We start from the raw sequence: 27,917 nt of genomic DNA on the forward strand, positions 1-27,917 counted from the left end.
TGGGTTAAGTAGCAGCCTGTTTAGCATTTAGTAACCAACACTACACTAAACAACAATTAATTGTAAAGTTACATGGTCTCTGTTATCAGAGTGACACAGTGCAAAGACTGTATGGGTGCTTCACTCTTGAAGGCTGGAATGTGGAGCAGCTGGAGAGGGTACTTCTGAAGCTTCTTGTTATATATGTGAGTTATGTGAAATCATTCTGCCTCAGATTTATGGCACCAGGGGATTGCTGTTAAACTGGAAAACAACACGGACGATTAGAGAATCTTAGAAAAAAACAAAAAGGGTGCGAAAACAACCAAGCTTTTTTGCCTCAATCTTACGCACATTACCATTTTTAACCCAGATGCTGTTTTTTAAAATGCTTTTGGCTCCATTACCTTGTTAATCTATCATCGACTGTTCCATTTAAAGGTGAAGGATTTATTGTCAGCCGAGACGTGGAGGTGAGGTCATGGCATATCAGAGTGGCGCTGTCTGCGACAATAGCCATTGTTCCTGGGACCTGCAGGAAGTGTCTGCATGGGACTTCCTGCAGCAGATAGTGTACCTCTGGAGGGCAGAGAGGTGTGTGTGGTCAATTTAACTTTGTTTCTGTAGTTGATGTCATCTATCTTGTTTTGTCATGGACATATCTTCATCTGAGTCTCATTTTCAGTAACAGTACAATGCAGTTATGAATTTATCTTTTTTTAAAAATACACATTCCAGCCTCCAGACTTTGCTATACTTCCTCCTTCCTTTGCATAGAGCAGCTCACATGATGTCAACTTAAAACACCAGTTACATCTAAAGGAAAAAAGATGACAGATATTAGTACCCTCTAGTGTTGATTTGCTGATTGGAGGGTTCAAAATTTGGCTGAAAAAGGACATTTTTTAATTTTACCTTTGTCTGAACAGCATTTAAATGACTGTATTTCAATATGACGGAGGTCAGTGTGTATGCACATAAACTTCAGAGACAAAATGTGACGGGCAAATGCAACATACAAAGAGAAGGTTTATGTGATCAGGTCCATGAGTCCCCCTCGCCAGCTAAAGACACTAAAAAAGCACAGAATGGCATCACTCTGCAGGAAAAAAAGAATCCGCTTGCACCTAACAAAATTGCCACTTAACTGCTACAATATCACAGTGTTTGATATGTACCGACCTGACAATAGGCCCTTCCTTACCTCTTTTTTTTCTCAGTATCTTCTTCCTGTAAAATTATAGGCGCCATCAATTTTGATAATGCAAGGGAGCAGCGGTATCTGGTGGAAAAATAACCATCTTGATTATTCCTTCTCATGGAGAATTTTTTTTTATTCTGTACTTTCTTTGCCTTTCCAAGGTAATAGTAACAATTTTCTCTTTTCAGTCTCACTCGAGGCCTCTTTCTCTCACTCAGTGGTGAAATGTGGAGCCGTTGTTTTTTTTCTATTTTTTTCTTCTTCTTTTGCTGCAATGCTGAAAGCCTTTTGACCTACAAAGTAGGGTTTTGTTGACAGATTGATGCTTTCACACAGTGACATTAGCTGAATCGCCGGTGTTCAGAGGCCCGTGGTGCCACTCTGGAACAAATGCCCTGGAATTTTCCCAAATAATCCCCCTGTGTGTCTGTCTGTGTGTGGTACAGCGCTGATCTCCGGGGAAAATGGAAAGCATCTATCTATATATCTGTCTGCTCTGTCAGTCTGTCTGGCTACCTTTTACTAATCGTTATCTTTATCAAAGGGGATGGAGGGATGGAGGTGCAGTAACCTTTGATGTGAGCAGCAGAGAGGCGATATAGATGAATATAGGGGTGGAGAAGGGCAGGGGCAGAGACATGAGAGTTTGTGATGACAGCTAAGGTATTAATACTTGGTGACACTGGTGCAACATGGCATTAAACCCTGACAGCAAAATGAGAGAGGGAGAGAAAAAGAAACAGAGGGAGGGAATTGATCATATAGATAAGGAAGAAGATGGAGGAAAAAAAGTCCTGCATGAGAATAAGATGAGGTTCTTGCATTTAAACCTCAATTAAACCTGCTTGTTATGTAAAAATACAGTTATAAATGTAATTGCCAATGTAGAACATACCACCCCCAAAAAAACGAGACCACAGATTTAAGTTATAGTATAAAACACATGTTGTGCATCTAGATAAAGTTCAAGTCACCACAGATGAACTTCTTCACCCATTAACAAGAGGAAATTGTGGTTCAAAGGAATATTTAGTTTCCTGTATTTTCACACTAAACCCTTCATTAGTTGACTTTTGGCCAGTGCAAACAAGTTGTAAACACGGTTTGCCTATTTACAGAGCTTTCAGCTTTCATTTAGAGTCGCGTGTCCGGCCACCTGACGAATCAAGAAGATGAAATTCCTGAGAAAAATGTCAAATCTTGTTCGCTAAATGCAATAATTGCTCTAATATGTTCAGCAGTTAGTTGCTAATGTTGCCAGTGTGATTTGGCATGGTGCACAGCAGAGATATTAGATTTCTTTTTTTTTGCTAAAAACAGATTTGTAATGAAGCTGATAAGACCTGACAGAGTGAACTGAAACAGTCAAGTTGTGGGCCAGAAAACCAAAACAATAAACTGAAAGACACTAAAATGCCCAGCGGAGCTAAAGAGGAACTGTGGAGTCAGGTGATAATTTGTGTGGCTCTGTTCCTATGAGCAGCACCTTTCACCTTTCACATCACATCATTTTATCAATCATTTTATAGTACAGCATTAAGTCCTCATATTCAGACTGTATACATCTCATTTGGACCTGCCACTGAGTGACGTTTGTTGAACAGATCTCAACTCTACTTTCAATAATATTTGTTTCATGTACTTTACATTTCTCCAACAATTTTAATGGGTTTTCTTTGTCCTTAATGATAACATACAGCCTCATGTGGTAAAACTTTAAGGCCTGTGAATGATATTTTGCTTTTCTCTCACTCCATTTGTCATTATTGTTATTGCTTTCTCAAACCACATGAAAGACTCACAGCTGAAGTTCAGCAGCTTCTGTAAATAAGGTAAAATCTTTTGGGTTGTTAAAAGGGATTCTGGGAAATGTAGGAACTCACTAACTGAGGTGGATGCAGATGCTGGCTTCTGAAATGTCCCAGAACAGTTAATCAAATCAAAAACAACATAGACACAATAAACTGCATGAAGACAGAGTCCTGCCTAGCCGGGGCAGCCTGGGTAATGTTGTCTTTACAAACACATACAAGCTATTGTCAGGCGTCACTAGGAGTGGGTCACTGCTGAGGGGAGTTCAGAGGGTCCAAGACCTGCACCGCGAACCCCCCTCTGCCCAAACACACACACACACACACACACACACACACACACACTATGCCTTGTCAAAGGACCCTTTGTGTGCTGTTGTTTTTTCAGGGGGAATACTCTCTTTATTCCTCTGTGGGGAATATAAAGCAGCGATCACCTAATCACACACACACACACACACACATACACATAAACACCCTGACACACATGCTGTACAAAAATACATATGTTCAAACACATGCAGAACATACATTTGTATGGATGCATGCATGTCAGTGGTCATACATTTAGAGACACATGGGCAAAGGCAAACACACGCACACACACCACACACACTCACACACAAACACACACACACACACACACACACACACACACACACACACACACACACACACAATGGGTCATTTATGTCTTTCTCTGCACCCCACATTCATACTTGGCAGGCCGGTGACGGTTCTGTTGTTTCAGTGACCTGGAGGAGAAGTTATGTGTGCTTAATTTATACATCAGGAAACACACCTCTCTCTCTCCACCCCCCCCACCCCCACCCCCACCCCCCACCCCCCCCCTCCCTCACTCTCTCTCTCTCACACACACACACACATATATGCTTACTGCTTAAGGTAGTATTGTGTTCTATACACAACAAAATAAATAACACTAAATAATAGTTACAAAACAGATTCTGATAAAAACAAATGAGAGTAAACCTCCCTCCTTATTTTGAGGAGAGACAGAAACAGGGAGCAAGGAGTAAAGTAACCCAGAAACCTTCAGCTGCCTTCAGGGCAGAGTTTAATATTGATGATGGTTGCAAGATCTCAACTACGGACACACACACACACACACACACACACTCTCAGTGTAGCAGCAGCATACATGTATGTTCAGGATTAAACCTTACAAAAGCAAGACAGAAGAGGAGCTGTTGAAAATGAAATCCTCTAAAATAAGATGTGTATCTATGCTGTGTATATGTGTGTGTGTGTGTGTGTGATACCCGTTGAGTGCTGTTCTCTCCCATGGGAATGTGAGCCCAGCTGAGAGTAAATGGCAATTACTGTGTTTAACTATTTTATCCGCGCTCAGAGGCAACCATACATCGCCGATTCCACAGAACATCATTAAAAACACACTTAAACACACACACACTGAGGCGCACACACACATACACACACACACTGCTACATCACGTCTGGTGGGTTTTCCATGCCTGTCACATCGTCATTTACTCAACTATGATGGAGTGATACAAATACCGGCAGACATATTTCAATGTTCTGCTGGAGCAAATTATGATATCTGATTAACAAATGATGGAAAAGGGCATCACACACAGACATACACACACACAGATGCAAACACACATTTGCACAGTTCATTATAAGGCCAGGACTTAAAGCTGACAGACAAACCAATCAGTTATGCTGATGATTTGTGATGCCTATTCAATTAAAGAGGAAGTTACCCTGTGATGAAACACATTGTTACCTGCAGGGCTTCAGTTTTAATCCTCTTTATTATCATCTGGAAGGAAATTTGGCTCACTCACAGGCATTAGATAGCATTAGACAACAACATATATCAAAAATCCACAGACAAAAACAAATTATTTTAATGAAATATGTGTAAAAAAGACAGAAACAGAGAGTGAAAGACTGGAGAAGTGGAGTCAGTGGCTTGTTCTGCACTTTTAACACCTCCAGTTAAATACATTTATGGATTCTACACCCAGGTCTCAAAATCTCTGGTGATATTTAGTGCACTGACAAAGCATACTGAATAGTGCAATGTCCCTTTAAATTCAGAAGAATCACAACAGTAAACTATTTCAAGAAATTGGACTCAATTGGAATCTTTAAAAAAAATCCCACAAGTAACAGCACTGTTTGTGACTGCACATGACGTAATGACATAAATGTATGTTTTTACTGTTGTGTAATTGCGATGATGCCTTGATTTAATGCTGTTTATGTTTATAAATCGTACAGTAAAGCAGCTTGAATTTGAAATTTGAGAGAAAAAGAGACAGACATGGGGGGCAAATAAACAGAAGAGAAAGGAAGGTACCTTCTCTCCACCTTAATGTGAGTTGGCATTTGACAGGAATGTGTCAGACTTGTGTGAGTAATGAGAGAGAATGAGTGTGTGTGTGTGTGTGTGTGTTAGAGAGAGAGAGAGAGAGAAAAAGAGCACAAACAGATCCAGAGAGAGAAGCTCACTCTAGCTGCTGTGGTGGTATGTGCTGTTGCTCCACAGACAGACAGTTGTTCTTCGGCCAGTTGGCTGCAATGGTTGCTGGGCTGGCACACCGAGGTGGTCAGCATGAAATGGGTGGCACTGCATTATGTGTGTGTGTGTAAGAGTATGTGCATGCATGCGTGTGTGTGTGACTCACTCCCACCTGCAGGGAGGCAGAGCAGTGCCAGCCGCCAGGCCTGGAGAACATTACTCACCGTCAGGACCGACGTCTCCTTTTGATACACACACACACACACACACACACACACACATACATACACTGGAATACCTACACAAATATTCAGCACGCCACTGAATAATAAATAGGTGTCCTGCATTCTGAGACAAAATGTGCCCACCTTGGAATAAAGTAGGTTACATGCTTCACCCACAGGGACTGATCAAAGAAAAACAAACGCTCAGAGCTGTTTGAATGTTAAACTTGCTTTGCGGTGGCAAATTAAAAACAATTCATTTGGTGGTATTAAGTACATTTTAAGATATTATTACAATGATCATATGATACAATGATCAACAAATGACTGCACTGGCAGGAAGACTGGCAGCCTCCACACTGCATTTTACAGTATGCTGTGAGTCATCTTGTCTAATTTTACAAAAAAATAAAAAAAAAAGAAATCTGCTTGGTTGCTTTGTGGTGCAAAATGGGAAGATTTTGCACCACAAGAAGCAGTTGTCAAAAAACAATGTATTGTGTTTACTGAATATTCAAGCAATTCCTTTTTTAAAAATATGAACTCAATGTGACACATTAAAGGAGGAATTTGTAGGTTTTGCTAACCAATGCTGGCATTAGCTGCTGTTTAATTACCTGTAAAGAAGAAACGTTGCGCGTTCAGTGAGTTAGCGTGCTAATCAGTTAGCCCCAACCCAGTTGGCCTGTCTCATCACTTTCCGAAAACGACTCACTGTAGTGTACAGACTGCCCTGAAGAGGTAGCTCTGCTCAGAGGGCATATTTTAACCTCTTGTATTGCAAACATAATGATGGCTGAAGCTCTTGACAAGCAACCATCATCACCACCAGCTATGGGGAGGAAGCCACGTTGGCAAATATCCCCTAACTTTTTTTTGTTTGACAAATTTTACACTACTGTTCTGTGCGCTCTCTCACACTCTCACAAAACATTTATACTTCTCTCCCTTCAGCATCCAACACTTTGTAGCTTTCGTTAACCTCTATCACCTTGATAATTGTCATACAGTCTCTGAAATGTTTCAACTGAACTTTCAATACCTGGAATTTGAAAGGGTTGAAAGACTGAAAATCAGTTTTATATAATATTATCTTTTGAATATAAAGACAAAACCACTAACCACAGAAGCCAGTGTCTACTTTGCAATTGCAAAAAAGGTTAACTGGTGAAACCTGTTATTATCCTGCTGGTGTTCTATATAGACAATAAGGTCTTTCACTAAGGTATCAAGTTCATTGTGAAAAAAACAGATTTTTGAAATTTTTGAAGACGTAAGACGAAATTTGCTTTACTGCAATCAATCTCCAGCGTCTGACCATCAGGCAGAGGAGGGATAATAACATCAGATGCAGTTAACAGAGAATGAAGTGAAAACCAGAGCAGCAGGAAAATGGCTGATTTTTCAAAATGAGACTTCAAGTGCTGTGTGACAGCAGAGCATCTCCATTACAACACTGATGAGAAATAAAACAGCTTTTACCACAAAGCAAATCAGGCTTTGGCGCTGAAGCTGTGTGAGTGACACTGATCTCTCTGTGCATATGTGTGTGTGTGTGCCTGATCTTCGTCCATCCATCTATCCATCCATCCATTTACTCTAAGCTCTTAAGCAGTGCTGCTGTTAAAAAGTCCCCTAAAACTCTGAGCCAAGAGCGATAACATGAGCGGCAGGAGGATAACGTTGATGTAATGTCAGACGCACACAACTGACACCCAGTGTTACTCTCATGTTAACAAAACCCATCACAGTCTGTCTGTCCGTCTGAAGGCGCACGCTAATCTCCTCTTAATCACGAGCTCTTATTTACAAAAAATACATTTTTTATTAATGCAGCCGAAGGGGGTGGGGTGGGGGGGTGAGGGAGAGGAGGATGATGGTGATAGTGGTGATGGTGATGATGATTTTGTGATTAAATGATGCCATCGTTGTGTTGGTGGATTAGGACAGGCATGGAAATAGATTAGTTATGCAGTGGTTTTTCATCATGATTGGCAGGTCTCCAAAAACTCACTCCACACACTCCCTCTCCCCTTTTCTCTCTCTCTTTTTATCCCTCTGTAAAGCGGGGCTGTGTTAAGTGTCTATTGTTTGTAGGCTGCTAGCACCACCTGCTGGTAAAAAAAGACAACATTAATGTTTATTTCTCTGCTCTCAACATAATTTCACTGAAGTAATGAGAACAGGACTGTGCCATCAACAGCCATGTGTACTCTTGAAGTTACACTGAAACTAGTGGATTAGAGCATCTGCCATATGAACTCAGGGTAAATGTGCAACAGTCAGCCGCAGCCATCAATTCATTAATCACCCAAGAGAATAAAAGAAGGAAGAGGATGGATTGTATTATATTTTTGTGAAGAATGAGTGAAATACACAGTGCAACTCTGTAGATTTGTCAGATTTTGTTGAGGTTCAGTGACTCACAGACATGAGTGTTCATCAACACCAACCAAAGTATGGGAGTGGTCATTAGTTCACACACTACTGATAATAAACCAACATCTATCCATACTGTGGTTACATAGCAGTAGTCATCTTTTCTATGATGTATTTCTGGGTGGCACAGTGGTGCAGTGATTAGCACTGTCGCCTCACAGTGACAGGGTTCTGGGTTTGAACCTGGGGCTTTTCTCTACAGGTACTCTGGTTTGGAAAGAGAGGGTTCATAATTTTCTTCTACGTCTCGTAATCAGTGTGAACGGTGTTTTTCCACTGTGCATCACCCTCCGTTGATGGTGATTACATGGTGGTTCCCAGGTCCAACAAGAACCCTGAACAAAACCAGTTCAAGACCAAGAGCCAGTTTGGTGGAGAAGACTCATGAGCGTACAGTAAATGTGTGAAGCTTTGGAAGGAGAGACTGACCAGTCCTCTGCCCTTCAGCATCAGTGATCAGCAGTTCCTCTTTCTGTTTCCTCATTAGAATTCAGAGAGAAAAGCAGAACAGAGACAAATGGAAACACACACACGCACAGTTTGATTCTAATTGGGTGACCTAAAGCCACTGATATCATCTGCTATGGTGTGAGACCACAATCTCACCCAAAGCGACCGGCGGCCTCTGCAGTCACACCGCCTCCGAAGAAGACTGGAGGAGCGAGAGAAAGAGGAAGGGTAAAGAAAAGACAAATAGAAGACACACTGGCCTAAGAAGAGGAAGGAGAAGAAGGGGAAGAGCGCAACAACAACAACAACGACAAAAACACAAAGTGGCGCCAAGTTCATTAATTAGAATTTCAAATTGGACAAACTCAAGATGACAGCGTTGCACTTGTCAAATCAGATCATGCCCCAGCAGGATGAGAGAGAGGGGAAGAGAGAGAAGGAGGCACACAGCTCAGAGCCAAATACCACTCTTAGTAGCTGAATGGGTGCCATCTCTCTCTCTCTCTTTCTCTCCATTTCCCCTGATTATGCCGACCGCCTTCCCTCTGTCCCCGCGTGAATGTCACAGCCGCCTTAACAAGAAGTGACAATTAAAACATCATCGGCATCTCCGGGCTGAATGGGAGCGGCCTGCCGGGGTCCCTGGTCTCTGGGGGGGAGAGACGGAGGGATGGGAGGGAGAGAGAATGAAAGAGATGGAGGAGCTGGAGGGAAATATACTATGAGCTGTTTAAATGGAGAGGGAGATACTTTGGCATCATATCTAAACTCTTTACAAAGCCAATAAAGCTCCACAGACTGAACTGAGAGGACTGATGCATGTATTTATAGTAGGGTGCATATGTATAAGGGATAGAGCAAAGAAAATAACCATGAAACATATGGTACACATCATTAACACTTTTAATCACCATGTAATGGCAAATACAGCATCACTGTGTGGAGAAATGAAATAAAACTGTCAATTAAAAACACAGGGCCCTGACTGAATTCACTGTTAAGTAATGATCAGATGTATTGAGCAGTTTAATGTTTTTGTGTATTCCTGTGATCAATCAGCACATTGTCCATGTTTTCATCAGTTCACATCACCAGAGTTACTTTAACACTTCTACACAGTTATAAATCATCAGCTCTCTGAGTGGACAAGTAGCTGTCCAATCAACACTTGTCAACTCACTGCAAGCATCCATGAATTTTCTGTTTAGTTTTTTTGTGTGTGTTTTTCCTGGAGTGGTTTCAAATTAAAGCCATCATTCAGCATGCCCTTAAACAATCACACAATACTCCTCACCTGTCTCTATGTCATTTAAATTAGACTGAATGTAATTGTGATGATCCCTGTGGGTGAGTAATGCAGTGTGGAGCCTGAAAAATGAAATTGCAGTTAATTATTATTGAACCATTGCGTCGCAAAGGAAAGAATCTACACTGGAGTATAAGACACTGAGATACATGCTGCGGTAATTTCACCAGTGGCCCAGATTAAGCAGGCTAGATGGGGTTTGGCATTTTGAAGCATGTGCTATGTGTGTGTGTGTGTGTGTGTGTACATGCACACTTACTGGGCTTCACACCAGTTGTGCCAATGCAACACAAGGAAGGAGCTGCCGCCAAAATGAGCTGTCTTCACAAAGAGCCAAAAACCATCCAGCATGCCACTGGGTACCCCCCTTGCACACTCACATGCATGCACGCGCGCGCACACACACACACACACACACACACACACACACACACACACACACACACACACGTGCATCCATTGCATTCACAGAGGGAGATATACAGACAAGATCCCAGTTAATGAGGCATGACTTTGGTAGTGGACACCACTTACCTCCTGAATTTTCATTTTTAAACTAGTACGGTTTATCCTGAATTACGTTGCATGCATGTGTGTGTGTGTGTGTGTCTATGTGTATATGTGTGTGCATGCACATGTGTGTAGAGCCAAACAGCCAAGTGCTCTCCGGTTTGATGGTTTTCTGTTATGACTCCATTATACTGATGGCTTTGGTTCTGTTCCAGGTTCTCTGTGAGTGTGTGTGTGTGTGTGTGTGTGTGTGTGTTTGTGGGATGGCAGGAAAACACTGCCACTCCACAGAATCATTAAGGATTGTGGAAGCGTCTCTGCAGAGCCTGGCTCTGACTCCTGAGAGGACATCAGAAGTCCACTGTACTTCCACCCACCACTGGACTGCACCACATAATTGTCCAACAAAGACAATGTTGTTGAATTTGGAAAAGTCTTCCAAGAGTTTTTTTTAAATGAATAATTTGTTTTTCTCATAAATAAAGGATATTGTTTTCCTTCTTGTTTCAAACACATTTGGACTCAAATTTGGCTTTTAGAGGAATTTTACTTAATATTAATATCAGTGTTGCGTGATATAAGTGCCTGGGTTGTAGAGAGGTCTCATCTACACACTTTGTTCTCCCAAAGGTAACGATCAATATGAAGAAAGAGTGTTGCAGCACATACAGTGGACAGTACATTTTCTTTCAAAAGATCTCTGTGGTGATAACACATATTGAATGCAACATTTTACAAAGATACAGAGGTGGAATGTGTGGTGAAATGCTTCCTTCACATACACTCTATGTTTTCTTCACATATATTAAAGAAAAACAACAACAAACACTCACATGCTAAAGAACATTTTATAACAGCCGTCACTTTAAATTTATTATTTGTGCCAAACTAACAGTATCAAGTAACATGTCTTGTTTACATGGTGAGACATAGTTAATACATGTTGGGTAAGAATGATATACTAACCCCACTACTGTATTTACCTTCGTTAAGGTAGTATTTTAACTTCAGGACTTAAGGACACCAGGTTAATTGGTGACTCAATATTGCCCGAGATTTGAACTAAAATTAAAAAGGATTTCACACCTAAAATACTCAATAAAACTCTTTTTAAATGCAGGAAACTTTGAGTGAGTTTCATATCAGACCCACTGATCTAAGTCCTTTTAAAGCTGCTTTGTAATTCTGACACAAGTAATATGAAATTCTCTGTAACTCTAATATCTCACATGTTTTTTTCTTTTCATGTTGTATCAAAGCTACAGTTGTATCCTGGATGTTGGCTGGAAAATGAGGCAAAAAGCGGTGGAACAAGTCACAGGGGCTGAGACACTGTAAGTTATTGTACAGTATTGCATGAGACTTTTGCCTGCTTTTCTTAATTATTTTGGACGGTTGTATGTTTGTCTTTAATTTAAGTTTAAAAGGAGATAAGATTGTCTGATATACTCTCCACCAAGCCATTTCACTACATGTCTGGCTCCTCAGTATATTGCAGTTACACAAAAAATATTGCATTGTTTCCTTATGCAGTGTGTCTTTGGTTGTTGCGTAATTTTATGCGTTCCTGTACACATTGTGCATGTGTGTGTCAGGTTCCTTTGTCACTGTTACACCAGGTAAGTCCAGTCGCTGGATGTCCGTCCATACTGTAAGAGAACAAAGGTCATGAAAAGGTTATATGACGATCTTTGATCCTCTGAGGCCCGACCTGTGAGAAAATCTCAAGCTAAACTTCTTTTGCCTGCTGCTGCTTAATTGCGAGCAAAACACAAATCAAAAAATGAAATCAAATATCCGTAAGCAAATCTGCAAACTCAGCCACCGACAGAACACAACACAACAGAGAAAAGGCACTATAATAAAAATCAAAACAAAATGTTCCCCAATCCGTGACAGCCGTGGAGACAAATCCAATTATTTGTGTCTCATGTTGCAAATTTGTTCTAATGGTCGAAGTGAGAAAGTAAATAAGCGCCTGCGAAGGGGAAACAAAAGAATGTGATTTCTAATTAACTTGAAAGAGGAACAGCAGGGCGACTTAGTAAACCCATCTTTCATCTGCTGCCTCAGACCACTCGTTTGTTTGTTGCACAATGTTGTCTTCAAGAAGGGCGGGAGGAAGAGTGTGTGTGGGGGATAACACTGTACTGCTTCCCTCCAAATGAAATGTCAACAGATTTAACAGCGCTGTGGAAGGAGCACAGCGTTTTCCAGCGTTTTGTCGATTTTATTGTTCATTAAGCTTTGCTGCTGCCCATCCCCCCCTCCCCAAATCTTCCTCCTCCTCCTCTCCCACTTGTTTTCAGGCTTCATTTGCAGCATCTTGGCTTTGAAGATCACAAAAGGCTGAGGCAATAATTGGGTTTGTGCAATTACAGCGAGCTTAATGAGAGAATCCAGGAGTTTGTCTTGCCCCTATCTCCAACTCTCCATGCTCTGCCATTAGGCCGGCGACCGTCTCTCTCTCTCTGAAGGACTGTCGACCAAGGAAGATGTTATCACATATAAAGATGTGGTCAACACATTCATAACACACATCACGCATGCATGCAAGGCCTGAATGATGAAGAGAGCAGATATGCTAATAGTCTGCTCCAGAAAGACAAAACAAATGCAGAGAGAAAGTTGAGTGAGGAAGAGAGAAACAAAGCAAAAGAAAAGGAGGAGAAAAGTTACCAGTTAAAGAGATAAGCCACATCAACTAATCAAAGTGCTTAGAGGACATTTAGGAGTTCATGAAGACAGAAACTTAAACTCAAAGTCTATTATCAAATAATCAACTATGTAGTGTAGGCCTGTAGCTCTCATGGCAACCAGTGCAAATCAGTAAAAGTTTATGATTTGACTCTGAAAAGTCCTTTAATTCTCCCCCTATCAAAAATATTTGTAAGAACTGTTGTAAAACCAACAAAAAAATGGCAACAAAAGTAGATATATTTGATGCCTACAGGTTGTTAATCTACATAAGTTTCAAATCTACATAGAAATAGAAGCAAACTGAGCCAGAGACACTTTCACAAGATGAAGATTTGGTCTATGCTGCACCAAGAACCATCTTAGCCTGATTGTGATCGCAACATCCAAGCCCATATCCCTACTAATAATTGGCTCATTACACAGCACAATAACAGAAAGTTAGTGATACATAACACACTCATTAACACAAATCAAGCCTTCAGCGAAGAACATTATGAATCTGTTTAAACCTGCAGCGCTGTGTAGACTGTAGAGGTGTGTTTGTAGGCCACATTACCAAATCATTACTTATTACCTAATAAGATATCTCACTTATTATGTACTTGCAGGCAAAATAATGCATGTCGTGGGTGTACAATGAATAAGGACCAATAAGGTTTGTTAAAAACAACAACAACAAAAAAAAAAAGGTAATTTGATCTCAATGAGTTACATAATAACCGCTGAAATAACAGCCCTTTAATGCAATTATGGAGACACAAGATAAGTTAATATTTGTTAGTTTTTGCACTTTATCAGCTATGTTTTCAATTTAGAGAGTCAGTGAGAACATTTGTATTTATGTATTTACTTCTTTAGTGAAGACTCTTTATTGTTGGTTAGTAAAAGCAATCTGAGCATTAACAAGGCTGGTGTGTGACAGTGTATACATGCTCTGGGTGTCATCATCTAGGCCTGAAAGTACTGCTGCTCACACTCCCATCTGTTCTTTTCTCAGATGCTGTTGTCCTGATTTTTTCTCCTACATTCACATCAACTGAAGACTTTATTGAAAGTAACCTGTTACTACATGAAAACAGAGTCCTGAGGGTGACAGGGGTGTAAGGAACACAGATGTTCAACCAGCTGTTACAGAGCTGAAGGAAACATCTGTGGGTTGTGTGTGTGTGTGTGTGTGTGTGTGTGTGTGTGTGTGTGTGTGTGTGTGTGTTTGTATATCCGTGTGCATCCACCAACCTGTATATCTGTGAGTTCCTTGGCTATTTGTGAAGTCAGCTGTGAGTTTTTATCCTGACGGGGGATGTGCAAATTCTAAAATACACAAGAACACAATGCGATAAAATTAAAATAGATACATTATATTAAGTAATCATATCATGATATTGAAACAAGCAGCTACAACTGCTGCTTTTTAAAAACTATTTATATGTAACTGCTTTGTATTAAATGTACTTATTTAATATGATGTTTATGTTATCATGAGGCAGAACTGGAGGGCTAAATGGGAAGACTTTAAGTTTGATGTTTTACGAAACACACTTGTGGCAAACTATTTCTCGGTGGAGAGCAGTAACTTCCTTATGTATATATATATAAATATATTTATTTATTTTTGGTCAGAGCCAGAGTAGCTGTTTCCCTGTTTCTAATTTTTTGTGCTAACCTCAGCTGTTGCTGCACAGATACTAAATTAGTGGTATCGATCCTCTCATCTAAGTCTCTGCAAGAAAGCAAATATATCCAAAAATGTTGTAATTCAGAAAGGATATTTACTGTAATACATCAATTTTAATATACAACTATTACCTCTCCCTGGTACATAATATGTCCTATAGGGCAGATCATACAAGCAGTGCCAGAGCCAAACATTTCTTTGACTCGCTGCTGCTTCAGAGCAGAGCACAGCTGGTCCATGGTCAGGTACCGCTCTGTCACCTTAAACTCACCCTGAGAGGAGGAGAGAGCAGAGAATGTTTTTTCTATATTATTACTATTATTATTACTAAAAGTGAGTTTTAACTCTGTGTGTGTGTGTGTGTGTGTGTCTGTGTGTGTCTTTCTCACCCATTTCCTGGTCAGTTCCAGGATGCTCTGTCGGGTTATGCCTGGGAGGATGATGCCATCCAGAGGTGGAGTTGCAAGCTCCTCCTCTGAAAAGCATATCAAATCATTAAAAATAACAAAACAAAACAAAACAAAACAAGAAAAAAAATAAAATGTAAACATCATTCCAAGGCAAAAAAGATGCAACATGTCCTGCAATTGTAATGAAGCTATTCTGCCAGTAGAGGTCACATATGTAAAACGCTTTAGGCCCAACCATTGTAACCCAGAGTAAACAGAGATGTGTCTTTCTTGTAGATATTTTTTAGTCACATGCTCCACAATTAATGATTGTATTCACAAATTCAAACAATTATACGTCCACGTGTTGCACTTCATGACTAACCCCCATCCTCATTGATCCAGTGCAGAAAGATGTTCATGGTTCCTGCCTCAGTGATCTGTTGGTCCTCTCCGTACAGCCACAGCACCTGCTGACACCCATAATCCACTGCTTCATACTGGGCAAACAGAGCACAGCCGTAGTTCCTGCAGAAATCCACAGCAATCACCTTAGTTACTTTACTTGGTTACTTTAGTGCCTACAACTGTTACACTACAGTTAGATTAGATCAGTGTAAGAACACATGAATATTTGTTGTATTTATCAGGGCAGAGTAGTAAAAAGCTTGATTGATCTGCTCCCTACATGTGTGCTCTGATTGATTATCGGTGAATAAAAACTAAAACATGCATGCATTATGTGCCCACCCACCCTCCCATCTTGCAGTCTCCTGTTCCTCCTTTCCAGGCCCGTGTGTACTTTGGATTGGCCCACAAGGATATGGCCTCTGACTCGTTGTTGAAGTAGGAACCCGCTGGGCTCAAGATCACATACAGCAAAGCACGGGTAGGCTTCTTTACACCCAGAGAGGGCTACCACAGACACATGGAAATGTATATTAAATTTTCTTTACTGTAATTCCAAAGAATAAACCACGATTCTCCTTACCTCAGTGCTGATAAATGTTGGTCTAATGTACAGACTGGCTGAGCCTGAGTAAGGAACCCAGTCCTGGTCAATCTCTACCAGTTGCCTGATGCACTCCAGCAACTCTGACTGATCAAAGGCCTGAGAGAGGTAGAGAGAGAGAGATAGCAGTCATTTGTTTTTCACTGTCACCTCTCCTTCTGTCAATCCATCCATCCATTCTGTTCATCTTACAGGCAGACAAGCTCTTTTGGCAGAGTTGGCCATGCGGTTCATGTTAAGCATTGGTCTGAAGAGGCACAGTCGGTTGTCGTCTCCACGGTACGCCTTCAACCCTTCAAACAGCTGGTGAGAAGAGAAGAAAACAAAACAAGTATTTTAATTAAGGAGAGGAAAAAAACATAAGGCTAAAGTTTGAATCATTCCTGGTGTGTACCTGTATGCCGTAGTGTAGTGATGAACAGGCTGGGTGGAGCGACAGGTTCCCGAAGGGTTTGATGAGCGGAGCCTGCCAGCCCTCAGTCACACTCCACTCTATGGTCAACATGTGGTCAGTGAAGACAGTCCCAAAATCCAAAACATCTGGTTTGGTCTTTGAAGAGGGGGACAGCTGGATAACCAGGTCAGCTGCCTGGTTAGAAAACACAGCAAGCACAACAGCAGAAGAATGCATATATGAATATGTGCATTAAAGAAATCTATCCCATTTAGAGGTCAAAGGTCATGGCTAGACACTGAATAGCAGCATCTGAAGGGACTTCAAAGTCATGTGTCCTCATACTATGTCTATGTGCTGCAGTAACAGCAGGTTGAGAGAGATGTGTCATTTTTATCAGGAACTGTGAGAAGGAAGACAGTTGGGAGAGCTGTCCTTTCCTGCTGTTCTGCAAGACTGAGCTATGAAATCCTTCTTTTAAAGCCAAGGAGCCACCATTCAGTTAGTTCCAACTGGCTGGGATTAGACAGGCACTTTATCCCCTCCCTCCTGGTGCAGAAGGTTGCAGGCACCATAATCCCAGATTACAGTACTGGGAAGTGGTGAATAGCCACAGCTCTGAGTGAAAGTCCTGCATTTTTTACTACTATATTTTTTTTTTCTCATGGTTAGTTTGTCCCCAATTATCTTTTCAGTCTTACATCAAATACCTAGATACGTAAGGACTTCAGTTCTTTTATTTTTCTTTGCAGATGTTCACTGTCTTGACCCATCATTATATCTCACAAGACAACACAATGGCACAGTAGGCCCAGCAGTCTATGAATAGTGGTACTCAGAATGAGCTATAATCCCTCTTCACTATTACCTGCATACCTGAGTTCCCACACGGTCCAGCTAGTGTTTGGTTGGGATTAAGTGGCTATAAATATGAACTTGGCTGAATACCTGACCACAGGTAAGAGGGAGTGCAGGGCTTCAAACCCCTCCAAAAAAAAAAACACAAATCTGAAACCCAACCCCAAAGTGCAGTATCTTTTGAATTGTTTGTCTGTCTTATTGATGTAGCAAAGGCCTCAGGGTGATGTGAAGAGAACATGACAAAACCATGAAATAAAATTTACAATAACTAACTCGAAATGTAATTTTCTTTCAATGGAGGTGAAGGTTGGCACACACCTGCCAACACTTCATCCTGGTGAGTGTGTGTGTGTCTACACATGTCCGTCCTAATCTCTACCTGAGCCTGCCGTCTACTGCTCAGGCGTCCAGGGTCAGAAAACAAGCAAAGCTCCAGCTACTTAGCGTAAGCTGGGAAAGTGGATCCTGCTGAGCAGGCTGCACCAGGAGGAAGAGGAGAACAAGTACCAGAGTGGACACAGTGTCCTCACCCCCCCAAAAATGGCGACAATGCTGACACTATTCTGCTGGAACGGAAGCTGAGAGCTGAATCAATAGCCCAGGAAAAGCCTCGCTCATGGTGACCGCAAGTGAAGTTTTTCAAATGCTGTTGGATTAATTTTTCATGTGTTTGTTGTCAGGATAAAAACACTGTTGAACGACTGTGGCTCAGGAGGCTTCAGCACTGCTCTCAGCAGCATGAGGACAAGACGCAGAGCAGGAATATCTTCTGTGTGGAGCAACAGGGGGGATTTTTAGGTGTCAGGGAGCCAAGGAATCATCAAGATGCTGCATGTGGAGCAGCTACTGAGGGTAGGTGCTGTTAAATCTAAATGGTATTTACACAGTAGACATCTGTTGAAGCTTTGCAAACCTCCCATTCAGACCAAACAGCCACAGCATGTTAATATAACCTGTTCCATTACCTTAAAGCTTGGAGTGCTGTCAGCCATCAGAGTGGTGAACGGGCAGAAGCTTCCCTGAAAACAATTTTAAATTTTAACAATATGGTGATGAGAATTAAAATAGACCATGAATGGTCTATTTATTAAATAAGTGATAGAGGCAGCTTCTACCACTGTGAGCTATAAACTTCTCTGACATTATTCATTAAGCTGCCTGATTTGGTATTTCTATCAGGCAAAAAAACAAAACAAAACAAAACAAAACAAAACAAAACAAAACAAAACAAAAAAACCTCTCTCTGTGTTTGTATATATATATATATATTGACCACACTGTAGCAACAGTTGTGCTTACCATCACATTGTATGATTGTATACTATATCAAATATCTTTTCGATAGTATCAGTTACTACTTTGAGTGTTTTAGTACAGCTTATTAATATTGTGTACTTAGACTTACTGCCAGATCAGAGCACACCCTGGGTCACCAATATCTACTGGACTGTAGTAGAGTAAGTTACCTTCAGAGCAGGAGAGACGTCTCACTCAGAGGCGGCTGTGATGAAATGAAACCATGCACCTTCAAATTCTCCTTGTTAAACCGCTTACTGATTGCTCAGGTTGAAACCAGTCCCAGTGTTGAGTTGCAGTGACACCAAACATCTAAATTAAATCGTCTGCTGAACAGTTATCCCTGTCTACATGAAATAATGTTTTGTCTTTATTTACATTCTATTTATTTTACCCAGATTTATTCTATTAATATGAAAGTTGATGGCTTGCTGTACCGGGTGCTGTGCCTCCTTCGAGCCGCAGGGAGGAGCTGCTGGCTCATTTTTACAGTCGTGAACACCCACTGAGGTTTTTAACTCCTTCTGTCTCGTGCGCAGGGCTTCGTTCCACCTGTGCGCGTGCTCTCTGTGCTGTTTGCGCGTGGACAGGCCAAACATTTCGTCGTGGATGTTTTTGCTCGTACAAAGCTTATCAAGGCAACAAAAATCTATATTCTGCCAGCAGATAGAGGGGTATCTGAGAGAGTAACACAGACGGTGAGTTTGCCCAGACTCAGTGGTCAGGTGCTTTATTTGATTGTGGGGACTTAAATGTGCGCTCGAGGCGCTGGCGAAAAAAATGTAAATGTTCCTGGAGTGTGTCGGTGGTTGTCGGACACTAGAGTCTTTTTTAAAAATAGTTGCATGAGTACGTGATATTTCTTTATAAATTCGTAAGAAATTGAATTGAATTGAATTAATTAGCTCGTTTGAACACCTGGAACTCAAGCAGGTTTTCTTTCCACATTGTGAAGCCAAATTTTTAAATCAGAAACCTTGTGGACTGGTTTGCATGTGACTTTCCCCTCATAATTTAGTTCCCTTATTAAGCAGCCTGGTGTGGTTAGAGAAGTTAAAAGTTTGATTCTCCACCTATCCCTGTTTTCTTTCCCCTCTATCTTCTTCCTCTCCTCAGTCCTTCATTTCTCTCTGCTTGATTTACAGATCTTGCAAGAACCTCTGCCTGTAATAGCAACTGAATCTTAGGTGTAATATTACTTATTGGCATTATGTGACTTGAATCATCCCATAACTGTCATTTTTCAGAGTTGGCTGTGGTTCCCAGTATTCCTTATTATTCCCTGTATACCAGACACTTAGTGTATTTCCACACTGCAGCTCTAACTGCTCACTTTCTTCCTTTCTTTAATCCTTTAAGTTGTCCAACCAGGGAAGACAGTCTTATACAGACTGAATGTCAAGTCAATCCAGTACATTAAAGTGTTTTCTGTGCACTGTTGGTTATCTACCAATAGGATAACCACAGACTTCTCAGTGTTTTTACGTGTTTCTATGTTCTTTGTGTCCATTTTGAACCCTAAATACTCTCTGCTTGTCTCTCTTCAGACTTCAGCCTCTCCTCGAGTCAGGAAGCCAGCACTGCAGCCCTGCCGTCAGCAGCATGGACTATTACACACCCCAGCCAAGTCGTCGGCACAACCCTGTGGACAGCATCTGCCGCAAACTGCAGACCATCCAGTGGCGCGGTGACCGGGAGCCCAATTCACCTTTCCAGATTCCCAAGCTTTCCTCGAGCAGTTACGACAGCCCCCAGTGTGGCCTCAGACATAACCTGGAAGCCATCCTGAAGAAAGGGGCCTTCCACAGAGACGAGGGAGAAAGGGGGAAGGAGAGGGTGAGGGACAAGGACAAGGAGAAGGAGAAAGGGAAGGGGAAGGGGAGAGGGATGGGAATGCCGAGCTCTGCAGCTTCCCAGAGGATCAGCATGGGTCCCTCTGTCCCTCTGTCCACCCCTTCCACCCCTGCATGCAATCCTTCTACACCAGCTAACGTTACATACACCATCACTAGCACTATGGGAGAGAGGAGAGGCGCTGATGGGAGTGATTTAAAACAAGTTAAGACATGGCAGAGGTATTGTTCGACTCCCACGGGCCAGTCCAAAGAATCTCCTTACTTTACATTCACACGAGGACCTCAGTCGGTGCAGCCCGAGAGCGAGAAGCCGAGCAGGAGCCCACCTCTGTCTCGTACCTTCACCCCGAGCCACAGCACCCTCTCCTACAACCTCAACTTCTGCTCTGCAGATGCAGCAAACTTGATGGAGTGTGAGCTGCCCTACCCAGCTCTGGTCGTGAAAAGGCTGTCCATGGGAGATGGAGGTAAGGAGGAGCAGCTGCTGCCCAGCTGTTGATGTGCAGGTTGCTGTTGCAGCGAACACAGAATTAACTGATTTATTGAGAAATTCCAAGGTCTACTTATTATTTTTTCCAGAGCTTTTTGCCACATCTCATGGTCCTCTTCAGCGAATGGGTTTTTTTTTGTTTGCTGAGCAAACCTCATCTACTGTGAGAGATGAAGTGTGAGATGAAGTTGAGCTGTTTTAAAAGCTTGTTGGTGGGTCTTGAATTAACAGCAAGAAACACTTGAAATGCTCATTCCTGTATGTAAGGTGTAGATTGTAGAAGTAAGGTTTTTATAACTTCTGGTTCGACTTTCTAAGGATTTTCAAAACAGGGCTCCAGCTGTTAAAAAGCAATAATGAGAAGGAGAATATGGAAAATGCAACTTTACAGCAAGACTGGATTTTCCCATTAGGGTCTTAAAGTGGGTTCTGCCCTTTTCTTGAAGTAAAGTCTGTTTTAGGTCAAAATTTAGTTCAAAACTTACAGTATTTCAATTTTGTCCTCACACAGTCCTAAAACTTAAATAATGAAATAATCACATAGCAAAATGAGGATTAGGATGTATTCCATCAGAAATGCCTCCAGTAACTGCACAGAGAAGGACAAGGGTTTTCCTTTTCTCCATTTCATCTCTTCATAAATCTGCAATTTTAAGACTCTATATGTGATGAAATAATAAAGAAATAGTGAATAGGTTAATCAGTAATAAAAACTAAAACGTTATTGGATGTAGCCCCAAATTACCTCACCTTATGTAACTCTGTAATGGATATTGTGCCATTATACCATTACAGTTGTTGTTGTGCCTCAAGGAAAATGTATCATGTGCTTGCTTTGTTACACAACTAAAAACGGTCTGTGTGTGTGTGTGTGTGTGTGTGTGTGTGTGTGTGTGTGTGTGTGTGTGTGTGTGTGTGTGTGTGTGTGTGCATATTCATGCTCAGGAACCTCACTGGCCTCTGAAAACAGGAAGGAGAATATGGCAGAAATCAGCCTCATCTGTGAGGAGAATCTGCTCGATACCATCTTCCACGCCTGTGACACCCAGCGTCGAGGTACACCCACCTACACACACACACACACACAACACACACACACACACACACACACACACACACACACACACACAAATGCTTGGGTCATGCGTTGGTCTTCTAGCAAGCTGAATACACCAGCCTAATGATGAATTATAACTTGTCATTGAGCATGTTATGCCAGTGTATTCTGTATAGAGGGCTGAAGTAATTCCCTCAGCTTCCAGCAGTCATACAGTATCAGTGTTGTCTGAGTCTTCAGTCTTGTGCCTGTTGTCTGTGGCAAGTTTTCTCATCTGTGCAGGGTTGTCTGGATTTTCTCAGCATTTTAAAAACATTTCTGGAATGTACCATCTTGTGCAGCAGAGGTATGGGATATGGAATCTTTAGAGATGTGGGGAGGAATGGTAATTTTTTATGTTCTGCTTTTTCTTTTTGCCTTTTTTGAAGAAGACGGCTACCATTTTTGTTCTTTTTCTTTGATTGCATCCTAGGCTGTCTCTGTTATTTGTTCTGTTCAGGTGATAGATGTAGGTTTTTCTCTGGGTCTATGTTTATGTAAAAAATATTGGCTCCCTTTTCACCCATGTTCTTGAAATAGAAAAACAAAATGATTGGCTTTTACTCAGCGTAACTTTTTGGGATTTTGTGTATGTTGAGTACTGCTGTGGAAATATTTCTGTCTGTAATGTTATGATAGTGAACAGTTTTGGAGAAGAGTACTATATCTAAACATGAAAATAGTAGATATACTGTGTCAAAACATTGCTGGTTGAGTTTGAGAGAGAAACATTTTCACCGCCATCATTGTGGTCATTGAATGCATTTTGTGTCAGAGCAGAGAAATGGTCCACAGTTTGGGCTACTGCTCTGAGAACTGTTGAGTGAAGTCGGCTTTGAGAAAAGCGTGAAACCAACTGCAAAAAAAAGTTAACTGTGATTCTTACTGTCACTATGGTTACTACTTCTGCCGCCCACACCCATAACCCACATCTGAAGTCATGATGTATCAAAATTGTCTGGGGGTGTTAAAGTGTTAAAATGAAGAAAACCAATAGTAGAACTAGACAAGAAGGTTTAGGAGAAGTGTGTATGTTGCAAAGGTAAATACCATGAAACTCATCATTACAAAATCTTCTAGGTAAAGTGTACGTGTCTCACATCGTGGACTATCTGCGCCACACCACCAGTCGCAGCTCAGAAGACAGCGGACTGGAGGAGCTTTGCAACATGCTGGATCCAGAACACAAAGATGTCTCCATTGACCTGGACACCTACCATGCTGTCATGAGGGAGTGGATTGATGACTGCCGCAACAACGGGTAAAGGCATACGTGCAAAATACATTTCGGGCTTCGGCCTTCCCATCCCCCAAAGTTATGTACACAACCCTTTATTTAGAAATGACCACTGCCCGAGCTTGTAAGGTCGGTTGATTCATGCTTGAAGTGTCTGTTTATAAAATGTGACTTTGAGGTTAAGGTTGACTGTTGTAATGAGTGAACATCCTGGAACATCTGAGGCCAAGCTGTTGTCAGATAAAGTGACCTTTAGCAAGATGCTGAATCTAGGTTCAGCAGAGCTGTTATGTAGCTACATACTAGGACCTTCCTATGTGTGGAGAGAGTAGAAAATAAAAATCTCTTTTAGGCTGTCAATACCATAAGCAAACAATAGTAGATTTATTACTGGATAAGAAGTATGCTCTCTGCTGGCAGTTAATGTCTTCTGGTCATGTGTTTGTCCTGTTTTATTTTGGAGGTTTCTTAGTAGAAGAATTTAATTAGAAACCTAAACATTTCAAAGTGAAAGTGTGAGAACTGGTACAGTTGCAGGTTGAAGTGTGATTTTGACCAGATTTCAGCCTTACATTTTTGGAAAATGTTTTTTTTTTTGCATCAGTTAATTTCCCAATCCAGATCTGCATTATGGCTGAATAATTAGCTAAATGTGCACCACATTTTCTAGGCTTTCCAACCTTTTTTCCCTGTGGTGTGAAAAGGAGACGACAGCTTGAACCATCTTTACTGGCCCTGTGTTTTCTTTTTTAGCCTTTTAGAATAGAGCCTCTAATATATTCTGTTGGAGTTATGCAAGTAGATAGAGTCGTGTAGGCGGGTTATGCATCAGATGAGAGATTACTGGTGATAATATTTTCCCCATAGTTTCAGCTGTGAGTATCTCCATTTAACAATGTGTCCTTTGTCTCAGTGGCAGTTTAGCCTCTTTTTTTTTAACCCCACATTAGTTTAACTTCTTGAGTATTTCTTGAGTACTTCTTGTGCATCAAACAGCATGGTTGGACATCATGTAGAGGATGAGTTTGAGCTGAGAGCTCACTGTTTTTAATGCTCAACATCCCAGGCACCAAGAGTAACAGAGTCAAGGAGCAACACCATGGTGCATGTGGATTCATGTTAGAGATCATGACAGTTACTGATATTGCACATTTTTATGTTTGATTTTTCTGTCGTATCTCAGAGAAGAGCCAACAGATGACATCACTCAGGACTCAGTCAAACTTAGAGACAGCCTGTCTGGTGAGTGTGCATGTAAACACTCACATGTTTGTTTTTGATGACACTTCCAGCTTTAATAATGCATTTTATGTGTTTTGGACCTGTGTGTTTTAGCCAAGAGGTCCATGCTGCTCAATATGACCTCAGGGAGCCTGGAGGCCTTTGGAGGGGAGGCGTCCAGAGCAGAGTTGTAAGTGATGTGTATGAAATAGAGATGTTGTCCACATAAATGGGCCATACCATGCCTGTATTTGTGTACCCTGCCACCCACACATGTCCTTGATCTATTCAGCTAAGTTGCATTATGTATATACTGTATGTGTGTGTGTGTTTATGTGTTTCCCCCTCTCAGTGAAACGTCAGAGCTGGTGTATTGTGTTGCTGACCTCCAGATGAGCAACCAAAAGCTCGAGGAGGAGGTGAGGAAGCTGAAGCAGGTGGTGGAGAGCATGGAGGACAGCAACCAGAAGCTGGCAGAGGAGAATGAGGATCTACGCAACCAGGCCAGGGTGTAAGATGCATTCGCATACCCGCACACATGCACATACACTACACAGATTTACTGCAGAATGCAGTGGTTATGCTGACTTCCATCTCTGTTTTGTTCTCTTATACAGTCACCAGCAGCTAGCCCAGAAGGAGAAGATGCTGAAGGAGGAGGTGGAGGAGATGAAGGCTACTCTGAGCTGTACAGAGGAAGGCAGAGCTCGTGCCTCTGCACACAGCAAACATGTGGTCAGTCAAACTTGGACAGCATATAAGATGTCTATAAATATACACTCTGCTCACAAGCTATGAGATGGCCCGTGTCTGTTGTTTTGTTTACTCTTACTTTGTGAGCAGACTAATGCAGCTGACCACAAGTTAGAGCATCAACTGTTTTTGACCCCTTGTGGATTAAAATAAAAATTGTTGCTGTGCAGTTTAGCCTTTTCAAAGCTCTATTTTATATATTTATTTATTGTGACAGAGGTCATGACCATGACTTATTTTTTCTTTTGTATTGCAGCCATCACACCCTCATATTAGACAAAACATTGTGTATTTAAAATGTGTGCAGTTTGCATGTGTTTTAGCCATACAGTGTATTAAGCAGAATATATAAAGGTAAACAATTGTATATGTAACATAATATTCTACTTTGACGGTGTATATTGTCTTCGGAAAAATGATGCAAGCTTTGAACGAGGCCCCGGTGCCTCAGCCACAGTCCACATTGTAATATTAAATTTGGAATATTTTAAATGTACAAGTCACACACTGAGAATATGTTTCTGTAGTTGTCATTCATTGATTTTGTTCTTTTTAGGAGAGAGAAAACCAGGGTCTCATTGCCAAGATTGCCTCTCTTCAGGAAGAGGTACTTCACTGTTTAAAGATGATTTTTGTCAAAGCAACTGAGAGTGAAATCAATGGGCTGACTTCACAGGGCATCCATTCATAGACAGTTTACAGAGAGTATATTGTCACAAGTTTGTTGATGAAAGGACATGAATGGTCGTCCTAACTCCCCTCTGGCTCTGCAGAACTTCAAGGTCACCATGGAGACGGATGAGCTTCAGAGGAGAATAGCAGAGCTGTGTGACATTAACACTGACCTTCAGGTACCTTTTACTATCTGTACAAAATAATTTTTACATTTTGCTCTGGATTATTACATCTCTACTCCGCCTATTCATACTCTGCCTTCTGCCTTCCTTCCTCACAAAGTAACCTCTGCATTGTAAATCTGTCTCAGGCACATTAGAAATACTGTGTAAATCATCCTTTCCATCTCACTGTGCTTCCTTTATGTTGTTATGTAACTGCTCTTTTCTGTCCTCAGATGCAAATTCACTCTTTTGACACCGTTGTTAGTGAAAAGGAAGCCGTGATACTTGAGGTCAGTGCCTTCTTTGGTTTTATCATCCATTTTACTGTCACCATAAAGGCTATTATTAGCAGTTCTGATCATTCTTTACGTAAAATTCCTTGAGTCTCATCCTCGTTTCCGTTTTTCTGCAAAACTCAAACTGGCCTTGTGTTCTCTGCTTACTTTTACAGAAAGGCAGACAGATAAATGAGCTGAAGGCAGCAGTGGAGGAATACTCCTCCATTACAGAGGTCAGTGTGTTGAACTTTATATCATGTGATTATTTCAACTTCTATGTGTCAACATCTTCTACGAGTTTGTCTGAGATGTTCTTACTGCCTTTGTATGTTCCTGATCTCTCCGCTTGTTTTTGCCTCATGCCAAAATAATAACACTTAAATCAGATTAGAACTATTGACTGAACTTTAGGTGGTAATATTACTTTTTCATATGAATATTTAGGAAAAATAGTAAGTCAGAAATACTTTGCAAGTCAGTATGTTTACCTTACAGACAGTTCTCTGCTATATCCAGTTTGTTGTTTGTCGTTGTTATCAGCATGTGTTAGTATCATTTTGGTTGTGAGAATTCACTGTGGGAATTGAATCATCTGCTGTCCCTCCACATATAGGTCTTGTAATTTGTAGTTGTGTTGTTGTGGATATTGGGTATGCTAGCTAGGGTATGTAGTTGACCTCTAAGTATCTAAATGGATGGACTGAGTCATGGTTGGTTCCTCTGTCGTTGATTCCAGCTGCTGAGGGCAGACAAGAGCAAGCTGGAGAACCAGATGCAGATGATTCATCCAGACCTGGCTGGGTAAGTTTTTTTACAAGCTACAACTATAAACTACTATTATTTTCTGGAAGAGAAACCACTTTAAACAAAAATTTTATGTATTGATATTTGGTGTTCTGGTCTGTGTCCTTCACCACCATTTTTGATTAATGTTTGTTTGCCTCCACCTCTCCTTCCTCTCCTCCTCCTGTCTCTCACAGAGCTGGTCTGTCCCTGTCAGTGGCGTACAGGTTGAACCAGAGCAGCTCAGGGTCCCTGCAGACAGAACTGGCTCTGGCACAGTCACCACTGGAGGTCAGCACTCCCTTACTCTGGCTGTTTTTTCTCAACTGCTTAACTTTTCCTTTTATGCTCCCCACTTTCCTCTCTCTCCTCTGCTTTTATTCTCTTATCTCCCTTTATCTGTTCCTTCTCCTCTCATTTTGTTTACATTCTGATATTTGCATGTGCACATGCTACTTCTTTGGTATTTTATTCCTGATAGAGAATTCATGGTTGTGGCAACTCCTGGACCTTTTCCTTGTTGTAGCCAAACTGCTGCATCTTTAAACTTGAATGCACTCTACACAGAAACACCACATTCACATCACACATACCCCTCAGCA

At 41.3% G+C, this 27,917-nt stretch overlaps 2 protein-coding genes across 6 annotated transcripts in view; one reads left to right on the top strand and one right to left on the bottom strand.

Moving 5' to 3' along the window:
• Window positions 1–11,400: 11,400 nt before the first annotated feature.
• Window positions 11,401–19,361, bottom strand: bcat1 (branched chain amino-acid transaminase 1, cytosolic). Its single transcript, XM_018700479.2, has 11 exons — window positions 19,200–19,361; window positions 18,432–18,485; window positions 16,606–16,800; window positions 16,404–16,514; window positions 16,191–16,310; window positions 15,954–16,114; window positions 15,585–15,727; window positions 15,200–15,285; window positions 14,942–15,082; window positions 14,372–14,446; window positions 11,401–12,084 (listed from the first exon to the last, which is right to left on the bottom strand). Exons 1-11 carry the CDS (start codon window positions 19,359–19,361, stop codon window positions 12,046–12,048), a joined length of 1,287 nt encoding a protein of 428 aa, XP_018555995.2. The 3' UTR covers window positions 11,401–12,045.
• Window positions 19,289–27,917, top strand: part of lrmp (lymphoid-restricted membrane protein) — a 29,206-nt gene continuing 20,577 nt past the window's right edge. For all 5 annotated transcript variants that reach the window (XM_018700458.1, XM_018700461.1, XM_051077589.1 and 2 more), the window contains exons 1-14: window positions 19,289–19,460; window positions 20,310–21,085; window positions 22,054–22,164; window positions 23,285–23,465; window positions 24,625–24,683; window positions 24,777–24,852; window positions 25,015–25,173; window positions 25,280–25,397; window positions 25,972–26,022; window positions 26,189–26,266; window positions 26,488–26,544; window positions 26,706–26,765; window positions 27,269–27,333; window positions 27,513–27,606. In XM_018700458.1, the coding sequence (XP_018555974.1) occupies window positions 20,365–21,085; window positions 22,054–22,164; window positions 23,285–23,465; window positions 24,625–24,683; window positions 24,777–24,852; window positions 25,015–25,173; window positions 25,280–25,397; window positions 25,972–26,022; window positions 26,189–26,266; window positions 26,488–26,544; window positions 26,706–26,765; window positions 27,269–27,333; window positions 27,513–27,606 (1,830 nt within the window). In that variant the 5' untranslated portion in view covers window positions 19,289–19,460; window positions 20,310–20,364. The remainder of the gene's footprint in view (window positions 19,461–20,309; window positions 21,086–22,053; window positions 22,165–23,284; window positions 23,466–24,624; window positions 24,684–24,776; window positions 24,853–25,014; window positions 25,174–25,279; window positions 25,398–25,971; window positions 26,023–26,188; window positions 26,267–26,487; window positions 26,545–26,705; window positions 26,766–27,268; window positions 27,334–27,512; window positions 27,607–27,917) is intronic.

This window comes from Lates calcarifer, linkage group LG18 (assembly GCF_001640805.2).
Source record: "Lates calcarifer isolate ASB-BC8 linkage group LG18, TLL_Latcal_v3, whole genome shotgun sequence".
Lineage (NCBI taxonomy): Eukaryota > Metazoa > Chordata > Actinopteri > Centropomidae > Lates > Lates calcarifer.

Coding starts and splice junctions, on each gene's coding strand:
- bcat1 (XM_018700479.2), bottom strand. CDS start 19,361: ATGTTTGGCCTGTCCACGCGCAAACAGCACAGAGAGCACGCGCACAGG. Junction 16,115..16,190: donor CAACATTTATCAGCACTGAG/GTAAGGAGAATC, acceptor TGTCTGTGGTAG/CCCTCTCTGGGTGTAAAGAA. Junction 15,728..15,953: donor GGAGACTGCAAGATGGGAGG/GTGGGTGGGCAC, acceptor GGATTTCTGCAG/GAACTACGGCTGTGCTCTGT.